The sequence below is a fragment of the Rhinolophus sinicus genome, chromosome 17, assembly GCF_057876585.1.
Source record: "Rhinolophus sinicus isolate RSI-liver-muscle chromosome 17, RSI-T2T, whole genome shotgun sequence".
Classification (NCBI taxonomy): Eukaryota; Metazoa; Chordata; class Mammalia; order Chiroptera; family Rhinolophidae; genus Rhinolophus; species Rhinolophus sinicus.
Genome location: NC_142517.1, coordinates 190,531,906 through 190,546,418, shown reverse-complemented (window position 1 = coordinate 190,546,418; position 14,513 = coordinate 190,531,906). Strand labels below are relative to the sequence as shown.

At 35.6% G+C, this 14,513-nt stretch overlaps 1 protein-coding gene across 1 annotated transcript in view; it reads right to left on the bottom strand.

The window, feature by feature from the left end:
• The window catches only part of CPS1 (carbamoyl-phosphate synthase 1), a 117,847-nt gene that overhangs the window by 83,197 nt on the left and 20,137 nt on the right, over nt 1-14,513 (bottom strand). Inside the window, exons 4-11 of the mRNA XM_019727014.3 lie at nt 13,962-14,051; nt 12,061-12,117; nt 9,127-9,219; nt 5,221-5,310; nt 3,340-3,468; nt 2,546-2,652; nt 1,556-1,694; nt 862-939 (exon numbers count right to left, since the gene is read on the bottom strand). Of these exons, the coding sequence (XP_019582573.2) occupies nt 862-939; nt 1,556-1,694; nt 2,546-2,652; nt 3,340-3,468; nt 5,221-5,310; nt 9,127-9,219; nt 12,061-12,117; nt 13,962-14,051 (783 nt within the window). The remainder of the gene's footprint in view (nt 1-861; nt 940-1,555; nt 1,695-2,545; nt 2,653-3,339; nt 3,469-5,220; nt 5,311-9,126; nt 9,220-12,060; nt 12,118-13,961; nt 14,052-14,513) is intronic.

The window sequence follows — 14,513 nt, the reverse complement described above, 5'->3', positions numbered from 1 at the left end:
TAGCATTGCAGACAGGGAAAATCTCCACCATCTGTACTGCCATGACAGTTCTGACTAGAGGCAAATAAAGACAAGAGAATCTCAAATCCCACCAGGAAGGAGCAGTCAGTGAGGACCCACCTAGGAATACCTATAACACCGCCCCTAAAACTTGAATATTTTGTGCTCTCATTTTAGAATAAAATCCTAAGCCTCTTTGTTCTTTGGCACAGTTGCTTTTCTCCTGGCCTGTCCACTCCCGCTATTTTGGAGTGTACTATCCTCTCCTCCTTTTAATAAAGCCACTGCTTTCTTGGTTTACTCAGCGTGTCTTTGAATTCCTTCCTGTGGTGTATACCAAGAACCCATTTTTCAACAACAAAGCCATGTGACTCATATGTATGTGTGTGTATGCCCTCTCCTTTCCCCCACACTCCTGCCCTTCTTCCTTCTGCTGCTGTTTATTTTCCCTTTGTGGCTACACAACTAGTTGCCATAGGGATTTTGTGAAGTCACAGATGGGGGATTAAAATTTCATTTCAGTTATGAGAATGAGAGAGCAAGAGGGAATTCATTTGCATAGTACAACAATTGTAAATTTCAGAACTAAATATATTAGAATGATAATGATTTAAATAAAAATAGCATTGCATCAGGTTTCTTAAGGGTTTTTCCCATTTTAAATTTATAAAAATGATAGACATTTTCTCCACAACATTTGTGGGGAAATTTTTAATACAATACGTGTGTTACCACAGCGCCCTTGAGAATGTTCTATACCAAGATCAGCTGGGGTGATTATTTTGTTTTTTCAAGTTTTTACATAAATACATTTCTAATTTTAAAAAAAAGTATATAATAGGCCTCATCTTTCTGACATACCTCCGTGTCTGTTGGTCCTGGGCTGACCTCTGGGTGGAACTGCACACCAAAGAAGGGTTTGCTCTCATGCATAATCCCCTAAAGGAATAAGAAATGGGAAGAAATTCTTTCTGCAACAATGAATGTCAACCATTATGCATTATTCAGTGGACAATAAAGTTCAAATTAAAAAACTGAGTTAAATGCTTAAGAACATTCGAAGAACTAACAGTACTAATAAAAATAGGCCAATAAAGACTCAATTGAATGTTGTTCCCTTAATAAAAACAATTGATTTGGTTTATAGCCGTTGGAGGCCCTCTAAGCTCTGTTCAGAATGAACCCAAATCCTCTTCTTATCTTCAACTCCTAAATTACTTCTCCAAGGGTCTTCTCAAAGGCTACTGAAGTGCTTAGCCCCAGAGGCCCCCACAGACTAGGTCCAAACAGATCTCCACCTATCCCCCATTAAAAATGAATCTGTAAGACAGTCACTGAAAGGATCTTAATGAGTCAACTAATAAGAGAATAAGACAGACAGAAATGACTTTTTAAAAAGCAGAGGGTTATGGGAAATAACCTATAAAAAGAGTTTTTTTCTACCCACATACCCCAAATAGCTCACATAAACAAGGGAAAGTTATCTGTATAACAGAGTATTAAAAGCCCTGCATTTCTCATCACCAACTAAACAGGTTTTTTTGAGAGCACTTACCTCATTTGTTTTATCATTGACATTCACAAAAAGTGGCTTCCAGCCAGCAGGAAGGGTGTTGTCCAGGGCATAGCCATGATTCTGAGCAGTAATGAAAGCCTGTCTGTTGGTCACATTCAAAACAGGCTGATTCTGCCCTCTGGAGAGAAAGGGAGAAAAAGAAGAGGGAAAAGGAACAGTGAAGAGAAGAATATAAATGCATTCGTTGTAAAAGAGTGAACAAGGAAAAAAACTGTTAAAATTCAAAAGTTTCAACTGCTTAGTGAAAATTGCTGTGTGAGAAAAGTCACAGATTGTTAATCCCAATAATTTTTGCAACAAAAATCAATTCAGGAAGCTTTGTTGTGTGTTAAATATCAGGTCTATTAAACTTCTATAGTCCATTTTAGAAAAGGGGGAATTGCACTGATAACAAAAAGTTAAGAGTTGCTCACTAGCTTAACAGACAAATATAAGTGACTTTATTTAAGGGAATTACAGTAATTTTAAAACCAGAGGAGAATTCATGGGGGGTAATAAAGAAATGACTATTCATTTTGAATTATGCTTTCTGTGGTAGGTGGGCTTTGGGGGCAGCTCCGTGTTGAATAAATTAACATCATTTGCGGTAAGGAAGTAAAGCAGAGAGGATCTGAAGATTTCTCCCGTTCTGAAGTCACACAGTCTTACAATGTTATCCATGCTCTGAAATCAAGCTTGAAATCAGAACTTCCCTTGGAATATTATTTGATTGAATATTATAACCTCAATTTATGCCAACGGAAGGAAAATAACTTTAAACTACAGCAAAGTTATTGTTAGAGAAGGCTGACTTCCATAAAAGCAGTAAAAGTGGCATGAGGTAGTCAGACAACTGTGAACCATGTAATAGTGCAGTTATCTATTCATTCTGAAGAAAATGGCATGTAAGTTCTCTAAGTCTTTTGGATTTAGTTACTAATAGTAAGTCAGAGCTAATTCGACCTGCAGACAAAAATATAACTGCCTTACCTGTTAGCCATGGACATCTTATAGGATTTGGCACCAGCAGCTAATCCTGTTATTATATTGCCTGTACTGATTCCAAACAATGGCTCCTTGCGGTCACTCTCCAAAACCTAAATCCAGGAAAGTTTTAATTAACCCAGAAGTACAGTTGCAAAAAATGCTGTCTCTGAAGGAATAAAAATGAAGTACTCTTTTTTTTTATTTAATTAACAAAGTAAAGAGACAAGCAATTGAATAAAAAGTTAGATTATAAATAAGAATATGACTGACAAATTTATAGCATTAGAATTTAATAAAGTATACTTAACATTCTGACTAAACTAAATCTAATTTAATATTTGTTTACAAACGTGAGGGTCTTATAAGACCCTAGGTTATGGTGAGGAACATGAGTTGTCATTTCACAATTGTATGGAAAGACACATTTGGAGATTCGACTCTGAACTTGAGGACACAACCCCAGTTACTTTGCCTAAAGAAAGGCTCTCTTTCTTCTGGTACTCTCTCTTCATACACATCTTGCTGACATTGTCTCAGAGGTCACAAGTAGGAGTCATAAAAAGTTCCTGAATAAATAAACTACCGGGGGTGCCAAAAAAATGTATACACATGACTTGTATTCATCTTTTGTTACCGGTATATATGGAATATTACAATTTTAAAACATTTTTTTTTCCTATCTTAAAATGTGTTTACGTTTTTTTGGCGCCCTTTGTATAGTACAGCCTTTTCAGCAGTACAGACCAGAATCGTCCCACTTCTCACACATGTACACACTACCCCCAGGTTCACTGCACCTTTTTGACATTCTGAATTAGCGGTTGTGCAAGAGCTGGGTTCCCAGGTCCTCCGGCAATTAAAAGCCCATCATACTCCATGTTGGTGAAATCATGATTCCAGGGAACTAAATGCACTTCAGCTCCTCGCTAGAAAAGAAACGTTATCAGAAATGTTATCAGAATTTAATAACATTTTTCTTTGCCAAAGTGTAATTTTACTAGACCTTCTTTTGACTACTCCCTAAAGGGCATAGGAAAATAGCAGGTGACTCCAATAAATAAAGCAAAGCAAAAAATTATTTGGTGGCTCACTGTATTTTGTGTGATGTAAATGGAGCCAGAGGTCAATAGAAAGTGGAGGAAAAAAGATCATTAACGTTTTGATCCTGAAAAAAAATAGATAACCCGTTTTCCCGCACTTTGGAAAGTTTCAGAGCTTAAAGGCTTCATGACTAGGCATACAGGAATACAGGTTATCTTACCTAGAAGTATGGGAGAAAGAGTTGCAAAAAAAATAAATAAATCTGTTTTCTGCACAGCTTAAGTCGGCCCACGTTTCACCTTTTTCAATTTTGCCTTTTTTTGCCTGACCAAATTTTAATCACCCTTCTTTCCTAGGATTCTCTCATATTGTCTATCATATTTATATTCTGACAGAAAAAATAGTACTTTTCTATATAAGTGTGGATAGGAGGATGTCTTTGATGATTTCCTAGAAGCATTTCTGAGACAAAGATTCGAGAGAAAGAAATTTATTTTGAAGAGTTTCCAAGAAAGAGCAATAGAAAGTGACACTGTGAGGTACCCCGATAACCTATACATTCCAAACAGTTACCAGTCTGGACAAATGGAGCTTCAGTCCACTAGGGAACTCTGAGAGCCAGTGCAGAATATCCATCTTAAAGATAGCCTAGCCATAGGGCAAAGGAGCTGGGATATTTAGTCATTGGTTGGGGTTGCAGCAGGGATCATTCATTCTATGGCATTTCCTGCATGTCAGCAGGCTCCAACCAACCATAGAGAGCCCTCAGGCAATGAGATTCAGACACTTGCATTTGGAAGCTGGGCAAAATGCCTTAGTGGTAAAAGTGGTAAAAAAAAAAAAATAGAGGAAGGAAGATATAGATAGGCCATCCACAGCATCTGCTACTAAAGAGTCCATGCACATTTTTGTTTAAACTTGACCAGAATTTGAAATAATGATTTGGATATTTCTGATATTCTCTAACAAAGAATTGAAGAATTCCCCTATACCCATACTAATTTGGTATTATGCAAATGTGTGTGTGTGTGTGTGTGTGTGTGTGTGTGTGTGTGAAACAGAGACAGAAAGAGAATGAGAGAGGAGGGAGGAGAAGGAGAAATCACAACAAAAATATTTAAGAAAACACTGTAATAATGGTTAAATTTTCCTTAAGGTTTTAAGGTTTAATTTTAATTGGTTGACTAAGAGTTGATGTAAAGCAAAGTGAAAATCTGCATTGTATCAGGGCATGACCTCTGCATACATGTGGTACACAATAAATGTCTCCTGAAAGAGTTCTCTAACTGAATCTAGCTATTTGGTTATCTTTAAACCCCAAGAAAGTGAATGGGGCCTTTCTTAGAATGTCAGTCAATAGGTGATACGAACAGTCATCATTTTCTTCTCTGTTTTTGTGGCTTCCAGGTATTTTTTTGTTTTGTTTTGTTTTGTTTTTTAAACATAGTAGTCTACATCTCCAATTTTAACAGGGATAAATGTATTATTTTGTAGATCAAAGGCCACAAGAAGAGAGTAGATTCCCTGATGTACTGAGAGAATGCACAAGCATTCTCTGAAACAGATAGAGGAAAACAGCTTAACACTAACGACCAATATTACAAATCTTCACCCTGGAGACAAAACAATTTACTTACCTTTACTAGTAGGCGGATTACGTTGTTTTTTATCCCACAGTCTACAGCTACCACTTTTGTGGGGTTTCCTTTGCCGTACACCTTGACATCCTGCCATTTTAAAAATCAGATATGAGCAACAAACACATCACTGTCATAAACATATGTGAGCATGCTTTGCACTTAGATTGGTGACAGAATGATTGCTAACTACTGGGGAGTGATTGGCAATTAATAATCAATTTGCAAGAAAGGCACAGCAAGTGCCACAGACTATGTTTTTTATGAGACAAAAAAGAACTTTGCTGTTTTATGTAAAATGTTGACTAGAGTAATAACAATGATCCCTAAGAAATCGGTTGCTTCCCTAGTTATCGACCATCTTACCCACATTTTGCCTCACTAACAACCAGTGGCAATGGAATTTTCAAGTATTATTGCCTGATTCAGCACTAGATAGATGTGGTAATACATACATCGTGCTTTAAATACCACTTGATCCTCAACTTGCAATATACTGTGAATAAGCCTATTGTACATTAGGCTTATGCAGTGGGGCTAATGGATCAAATCAGTATGAGAGTCAGAGGAATTGCTAAGCTAGTGTATCCCAATGGTCCCTCCAGGTTACTGAGCAATCATTTGCATTTAAATGGTAGACTTCATAAAAGGATCCCAGAGCATATCATAATCATTACCTACATCTTAAGCACTGCTTGGAGTCAGATCCATTTTCACAGGCATTTACCCAAGAAGCAGTTCCCCAAAATCATAAAAGGAAAAATAATACAAATATAGGGAGATAAGGCCTGGAGGGCTGGGTGCCCGCACTGATTCCAGCTTTGAGAGCAAGCTAACTCATTCTGAATTTAGGATGATCTCAACATTTACAAAAGGTTTCAGATGAAAGTTGCAATCTGGATGTTTGAAAGAGCATTTTACTTGAACTGAAATGTCTATCTCTTCACGAAGTCTATAGAATGTGGAAAAAATTCAAAAGGAATGTGAGGAAAATTCTTAAAGAACTCAAGGAAAAAAAATCTAAAAGTTTATCAATTTTTTCTCTTGTTGATTACTCTAAAGAATAAATACCCCAGTTCTTCCATGATCTGGGGGAATTATTGCTGAACTGATCCATAAATGTTACAGTAATCTCTTTCGTCAGATAATTTGGAAAAGTATATGTTTATTCTTAACCTCAGGCTCTGCTACAAAATAAAGTGCTACTACCATTAGTTGTAGCTACATCAAGTTGCAATTACAAGACAATGAATTAAGTTACCAACCACACCCAAACAAAACTCACAGAATAAATACAATCTGATAAAACTATACATTTTATCACAGCTAAAATTAAATCATTTAATTGCACTGGCATTAAGAAACAGAGTCAGCTTTCACCATTGCAATCTCTCCCTTGATTTAATATTGATAAAAATACAGGTAGGCTCCTTTTGCTGGTAACTACGCAAACATATTATATATTCTCTATATAGAATGACAGGAGTTAAGCAAGACTCACAGACACTTGAATATATAAATTTGCATTAGGATTCTCCAAGAGAAGAATATATTATACAGTGTTTTTCACCCTTATTTGACTATAGAATTCTTTAATGTGAATTTCTCCAGGACCAATATTCCTCACATTCAGAAAATGCTAGACTAAATCCCCAAGGTAGTTCTGAATGCTAAAATTCTATCATTCTAAAAGGAAAAATAGTCCTCCCTCACTCTGTGTCTCTAAATCACTAAATCACTTCACAGAAAAGTGTGTAGAAACCAATAGAAGGAAAACAGTTCCAGGTCATGTGAATGGACCGATTTTAGAATTAAAAACAAGTGACTATCATATATGGCATGAACAAATTCCAGATATGTAAAAAACTACAAATTCAACTTAAACTTCTCTTTCTTTAACAACTCGTATTTCTTATGCTTCAACATGATGTGAATGCATGTGCATGCCCAACATAAGCATCAAGACCATATAATCAGATACATGGTACCAAGGCAGAGGTACAGATAATACTAGTGTGTGTTTTCTGAGTTTTGCATGATACTATTCAGGCTATTTTTATTCTTTTAATAACCCTTTCTTTAAAAAAAAAAAAAAAAAAATGCCCTGGTGCAATAACATTCTCATGGCTGGAATTTTTCATGAAGAGTTGTTCTCCATAATCACTCTGATTGGTGCTAGGTCACAATACGTATTATTTCACAAATGAACAGGTAGCAGTAAAGTGTGTGTGTGGGCGGGGGCGGAGGGGAGCATCCTTTCTAAAGACTCTCAATGAGAAAGTTTTGTCTCTCAAGGGTGTATAATACTCCATACAACCAGTGTCAGTTTACTATTGCATTACCCACTGTCCCATCATACATTTTGTAGCTTCTGATTAGATGTCCTTGAATCTTCACTTTACAAATGTATAAAGTAGATGGTGTCAAACTATTGAAACATTGTTGAATATTATTCCATGATAGTGTTTCTACGGTTATTAATAGTTATTATTTCTAGTATGTTGGAAGGCCATATGAGAAAATGTTTCAGAGGTAGACACTGGAACAATTCTTCCTAGGTATAAATTTTGGTAGCTGTTCACCCTGAAAAGGGGATTTAATCTCTCTATACCTCAGTTTCTCCTTTGGTAAAATGAAATACTAATAGTACCTATCCCACAGAATTGTTCTGAGGATTGAAAAAGTTAATCAGTGTAAAGTGTTTAGAAAAATGTGTGGTACATACTAGATACTTAACACAACTAGCCTATTATTAATTTTACTAATAAAATCTATAAGTTATTAGTAATAATAAATTTTATATTAGTAATGGAGATAAGAAAACCATCAGAAACACTGACTAAAGTAATCAAGGTTTAAAGAAAGAATCTGTAACATCTTTACCACCAACTCTGACTACTTTCACTGCCTTTGTTCATTCCTTTATTCATTCATTTACTATTTATTGAGCATGTATTCTGTGAACGGCACTATGGTAAGTGCTGGGGATTCAGATAAGTAAACCATGGCCTTTTCTCTCAAAGAGCTAACCATAGACAAGTGAAAGAGACAATCCATGAAAGGAACTAATACAATTTATTTATTTTTTTAAATAATAAAGCTACTTATAAAATGACATGGAATATAAAGGAGGAGTAAGTCAGGAAAGGCTTCACAGAGGAAAAAATGTGCTGACCCTTTACACTGACTTCTTGAAGGCAACAAAAGAGGGAGAGACAGGGAGGGAGACCCCAGGCAGAAGAGCAGAACATGCAAACATATTCTGATCCTGCCAGATGGGGGTCGAGAAGAACCTAAGTTCAATCAAAATCAACAGACATCTTTCTAAAATGTATTCTATTACCATCTTGTAAATATGCCCTAAATAGATCTCACTTTGGGGTGACACAGTCATTATTATGAACACTAATCTTAATTGAGTAATAATACAATAAATCTTCAATGTGTGAAGGAACACTTTTCCCTGCACAAAATGACCCCAGACTCTGATTATTATGTCTGAGTGCTTTAAAGTGTTCTTGGCTCTCTGGCAAGCAATTAGCTCTGACTCCTGATTGTCACTATGCCTATCTCTGGCAATTCAGTGGCCTTTTTATTTGACATTGTTAAAATTTTGACCTAGGGAAGCAGAAACAGTAAAAACAAAACAAAAAAAGTTAAAATAATACTAAACAATTTCTAAATCAAGGCATGAAGGTATGAAGGTTTCCCTGTAAGTAAAAGTTACTAACTTTAGATGCACTGATTTGTAATAAATATTTTAGCTGTTATGAGACCCTTTTTTCTCCTCAACTCTAGTGCTTCTAAAAGATGACCTCTGCCTAAATGAAGATTTTGATATCACAAGAAAGGAAGATCTAAAGGGAATAAAAACAAAACTATAACATATTTAAAAAAATCACTTACTTTAGTTGAAACCTCAGCAATCAAATTCTGCTTATTTGGATCCACAAAATTCACAGATTGACCTTCAAATTCAATCTTCCCAAGCATGGTGCCCTATCGAATTAAAAAATTAGACAGTTAAAAGGGAGAAATGATGAAGGTGATGACAGGATAAATCCACAGGGACTTACACAGCTGCTCTGAGCTTTTGATGTCTTTATAACTACTCATAACCAAAAGCAGATCTTCATCTTCTCAACCTGGAAAGGTGAAGTAATTTGCACACTACATTCTGGGAAGCTCTCTGAGAAGTTGGTTTAAGGGTGAGACTATTATCTGGGGTAAGCAAAGTCAAAAGCATCAGAATTTGGGTCTCCAGGTTCCAGCCTGGTACAAATTGGAGTATTTAGAGTACCTGATCCTTAGTGTATCTGACCTAAAGATATTTCATGAGAGACGTGGACAAAACAATCTACCAAGAAAAAAAGAAAAAGAAATGTAAAAATTTTCAGAGAATTAAAAAGAATGGGAATTGACTACATTTGTAAAGTTCATTCACAAAAAAATGTGAAATGCTATATAAATCACAAACTTTGACAATTGGCATTGAAAATATTCACTGCTTCAGACATGCTAATGTCTAGGTACCCTGAAGGGCCTGAACTTTGGAAAAAAATATTTAGCCTCCTGTGAAGTTTTCACAAATCAGCCTTGCTAGTTTGAACATGGCAAATGTTTTCTCCTTATTAGCTGTGTCTTGAGATTTACTTGTTAGTGAGTCTTGTTTGACCTATTTAGAAAAATGGCATATTATATTTAGCAAGTAAGACTTTATTGAGGGGGTTACAAAAAGTTAAAATAATCAATTGATTTGCCTTTTCCCAAGGAAATTATTGCATTGAAGGAAATAGAAGGAAGTCTGTACTTCCCTTTGAAAACTTATTCCTTAGGGGAAGAATTCAGACAGAAAAAGTCAAGAACCATGTGTCTTTACTCATATATGGAATATAAAACTGAAAGCAACAAAGGAACACAACAAACAAATAAAAAAACAAAAACTCATAGACACAGACAACAGTTAAGTGGTTACCAGTGTGTAAGGGGGAGAAGGGACAGTAGAAGAAGGTAAAGGGGTCAAATATATGGTGATGGAGAATTGACTCTGGATGGTAAACACAGAATGTCATATATAGATGATGTGTTATAGAATTGTAAAATTGAAACCTATGTAATTTTACTAACCAACGTCACCCCAATAAATTTAATTTTAAAAAAAGTTGTCACCTGGGAGTGAGTGAGGGTAGAAAGTGCCACATACCATTCAAATATGATGGTGATTTCAGTATGTTTACTAAAACCAGAGTGGGAAACTATGGGAAAAAATATCTAAAAACTCTTTCACTCCAACTGGTTTATTAATTTTCATGATGGTCTCTACTTACTTTTATAATCCAAATCACAGAATCACATGACTATATTTATGGACCCTTAATTTTGAAATTTGTTACTGTTCTCATTCTCTTTTTCTTAAAGTGTGCTGAATGAAATTCAATCTTACTTTTCAACTGAAGATTAATAGACTGAAAACTACAACGTACATTTTTAATATGAACCAGCATCACTCATAATTAAATATAAGTGACACTAAAATTTTGTCTGCGCTAGCATATTCAGCCAAATTTTGAAATTATAATTGCCCCTGATAAAAGAAGGGTTCATTTTAAACTAGCATGAACACTGTATGGTCTTGTAAAGTATTTTCCCAAATTGATAGACCTGACTACATTCTATTCAACCTGCCAATTCTGCAGTCCAAATTGAATTTCCCAATTTTATTTCCTTCCCATTCTGGTAGCTTCATCATTGTTTACTGCTACAGAATATCACTGGGCTAAGAAAACATCATCGTGCTAACAAAACACCAGAATCCAGTGGGATATATAATCTCACTAACATCTATTTTGAGGAAAATCATGGAGGAGAGAATAAAATCAGAGTTGGAGTAGAAGGATCTCATAAACTCTCACTGTCTTCTTTCTGGTCATGATTATGTAGCCATGTTCGTATTTTTCAAAGCTATTCTTTCCTTTTGTTTACAGAGATCCTGTGTCAGTATATATGCTAACAAGAAATATACAACAGATTTTCTTGAAGAATCTCTTTCACTTTGAAATTGCATCATTTTTTTTATGTAGTATTATTCAATGAGACCATTTTATTGGCATTGGGGAATTTAGTTAACTTTAGTGAGATAAAGTTTCCTTCTGGTCCGGGATATAAGGTTTCATGTAGGGGGGAAAATAGTGTCTAACTCTTAGAACAAGATGAAGCAAGCCAATGGTGAGGAGATATTCTCAGAGGAGGGGTCAGATGATTTACTAGCCAGATATGAAAGCCAAAGATAAACTTACCTGTTATCACCTTGTTCATTGGTACAGCCTCAAGAAAGAGTATGTAATTGATGTAACACATGCAGGGCTCAGGTGGCACACTCATGAAATAATATAACTCACTAATTTCACAGACAACTCCCCCGAGAGGACTAAACAAATAACGGCACCAATGCTGTACACTTCCTGGTTTGCATTTTCCAGCATGTAGGTATTCACTTTCAGTAAATTGTTATACACCTAGTTAACCTTCTCCACTTTGTTCACTAGTCCTGTCCCATTAGCTGACTTATAAGAGCCTTGACTTGTTGGGATAGTGAACACATAATAGGCACTCAATAAACTGCTGCTGAGTGAATTAATCTCAAGTCTATTCAGTAATAAACATCCCAATCATACATTCAGTCTTAAAAATACATCAGAAATAGTAAAACAAGATGACAGAAACCCAAATGGCAGAAATTGGCCAGATTTGTTCTCTTACATACTAACGGATTCCTTGGGCACTGAGGAAAAAAATATATATGCGATGAAACATAGATTTGGCTAAAGATGATGATCATACCTTATCCCGAATTATTTTAGTCAGCATTCTTGTATCCACTCCATAAATTGCAGGGACCTATAAAAAAAAAAATTTGTAGTGACAGTGAAATTGGAGGAAATTAGATCCAGCGTATTGTTTTCAAGTTACAAACTTAGCATCATCTATCTTCTTGAGCAGTAAATAATTTCCCTCTTCTTTTCTCTGACCCAGGGTGACTGTGTTGTCAGAACACGGTAAATTGCTGTTCCAGTTGGGCACAGGACTCTAAATACCCAGGCCTTTACTCAGAATAAAAAATGAGAAATTCTAAACATCAATCTTCTGCTATAGTTTTTTTGTTGCTTTTAACACAGGATGTTAAATGATATATATGTATACAAAATACATATACATATATATATATTTTTTTTTAAATAATGGAATATGTGAACTTCATAAGCAATGATATGTAAATAATATGCAAATCCATATTTTCAGCCAAATATTACTGGCACATAGTAGGCACTCAACACATTTTTCTGAAGGTGCTTGTTAAGTAGTCAGGCTGTAATAACATTTGCCCATCTTTTTATTAGATCAAGCAATACCACCATTTGTTTTTTTCTTTGACAAGGTTGGATAGAGACAGATGTGGTATAATGAGAGAGAGCAATGAGTCAGGAATCAGGAAAACCAGTTGTAATTGCTTTTTTCCCACCAATTATCTGAGTGATGTTTTGAGCAGGCTGATTTTCCTCACCTGTACACTGAAGGAGGCAAACTGTTTTTATCTTATACCCTCTTCTATTCTATGTTTTCGTGATCATGGAAGATGAGTGAAAGTGCACTTATAAAACCAGCTAACAAGCCATGGATAAAGCTTACACTTAAAGTTCTGACACAGAGGAGCTGTACTATCAACTGCCCTAAATAACACAAAGGAAACATGGAAGGTGGATTGGGGGTTGGAGGGAGTCTCCTGAATGATCATCACAAAAATTAGCTCTCTGGAAGTAATTTCAGATGGTTGAGAAGAAAAGAGTAATGATCGGGGAGATGATACAGATGCTTTCTTCTCTCTTTTAATATTTAGAAAGAATGAGAACAAGGAAGCCAAGATCAAGATTTTTTTGATTTGTCGGAAAGAAGCAACATTTAGCCCCAATAGGTAGACACTCATAGGAGAGGCAGAGCTTTAGTAGAATAATATTCTGTCCATTACAAGCCAGCAGCAATTCAGCAAAAAGCAGTTATAGCAACACCAGAGATAAAGCTAAATATATAGCAGGTCCATTAACTTTAAATATGTCTGACATTCAACCCAGGAGAATCCTCTTATTTGATTAGAAAATAATAGTTAAAATTAAGGGAAAATAAGATAAGGCTTATAATCTTTTTCATTTATTACTTCAAATGAGAGTATTTCTAATTCTATGTTAAAGAGTCATAATGTTTAAACCCAAAGAGACTCAATGGCAATCTGTTTACACTTATTAAGAATTAAAAATGAAAATGTGGCATGATCACATAACCTGCACAAAGTCACACAGCTAGCCAATGGCAGAGCTTGTACTAGAACCCAAGATACAAGTTGTGTATCTAGACCCTAGATAAAAAGTGAGGGAGAGGTTAAGTTATTTGAAAGAACAGAAATTCTAAAAATTTCTCTAACCCTTTTTCAGGATGAGAAATGCTTCCAAGCATGTGTGACTGCCACCTAGTGAATAAACTGAAAATATGTGGTGCTAGGTGTTTAGAAGGCCATGAGTCCAGACAGTTCAGCCTGGAGTAACAATAGAAGGAATTGCTCTCTGAAATAAAAAAGATCCCAAACTGTATGATGTACTTCATCTGCTTGGGCCTTTCAATTACATACACATTTCCATAGACCCTACCTATCGTCCTTAGGTGATGCTGGATGCCCTGATCGTATTTCTCACCTTTTCCTCCTGTAGCCATTGCCCTAAACTCTTGGTAGCCAGCCAGTGGTTGTAGTCATTACTGTAATTCAGCACCAGCAAACCTGCAACCTAGAAAGACAGGCAGTCGTTTTAAAGGGGTGATCACAAAATATTATCCAACTCTTGTGACCTTTCTTAAGAGTCAGTTTGCATTTTCTAAAGAAGCTTTAGTACATCCATTGATGTGAGACTTAGATTTTTGGAAAGTTGAAGAAAAAAAGATGATCAACACTTTTCTCTTAAAATATATCATTACTATCTTAATTATCTCTCATGTGGGGGAACAGTCTTACCTGATTTGCCAAATCCTGAAACTCCTTCTCAGCACCTTCCATTTTTCCTCAATGGCATTTATCAACAATCTAACACTTATTTAATGTACATGAAGAATAAAACTATTTTTAATCTATATTTGAAGGTGACTGAGAAATTTTGGTAAAATTGTCAGAAATATAGCTAAACTAAATGATCAGACCAAGTCATTCAAAAATGGAATGGTGAGAGAAAAAGAAAAAATAGCGTGGTGAATTT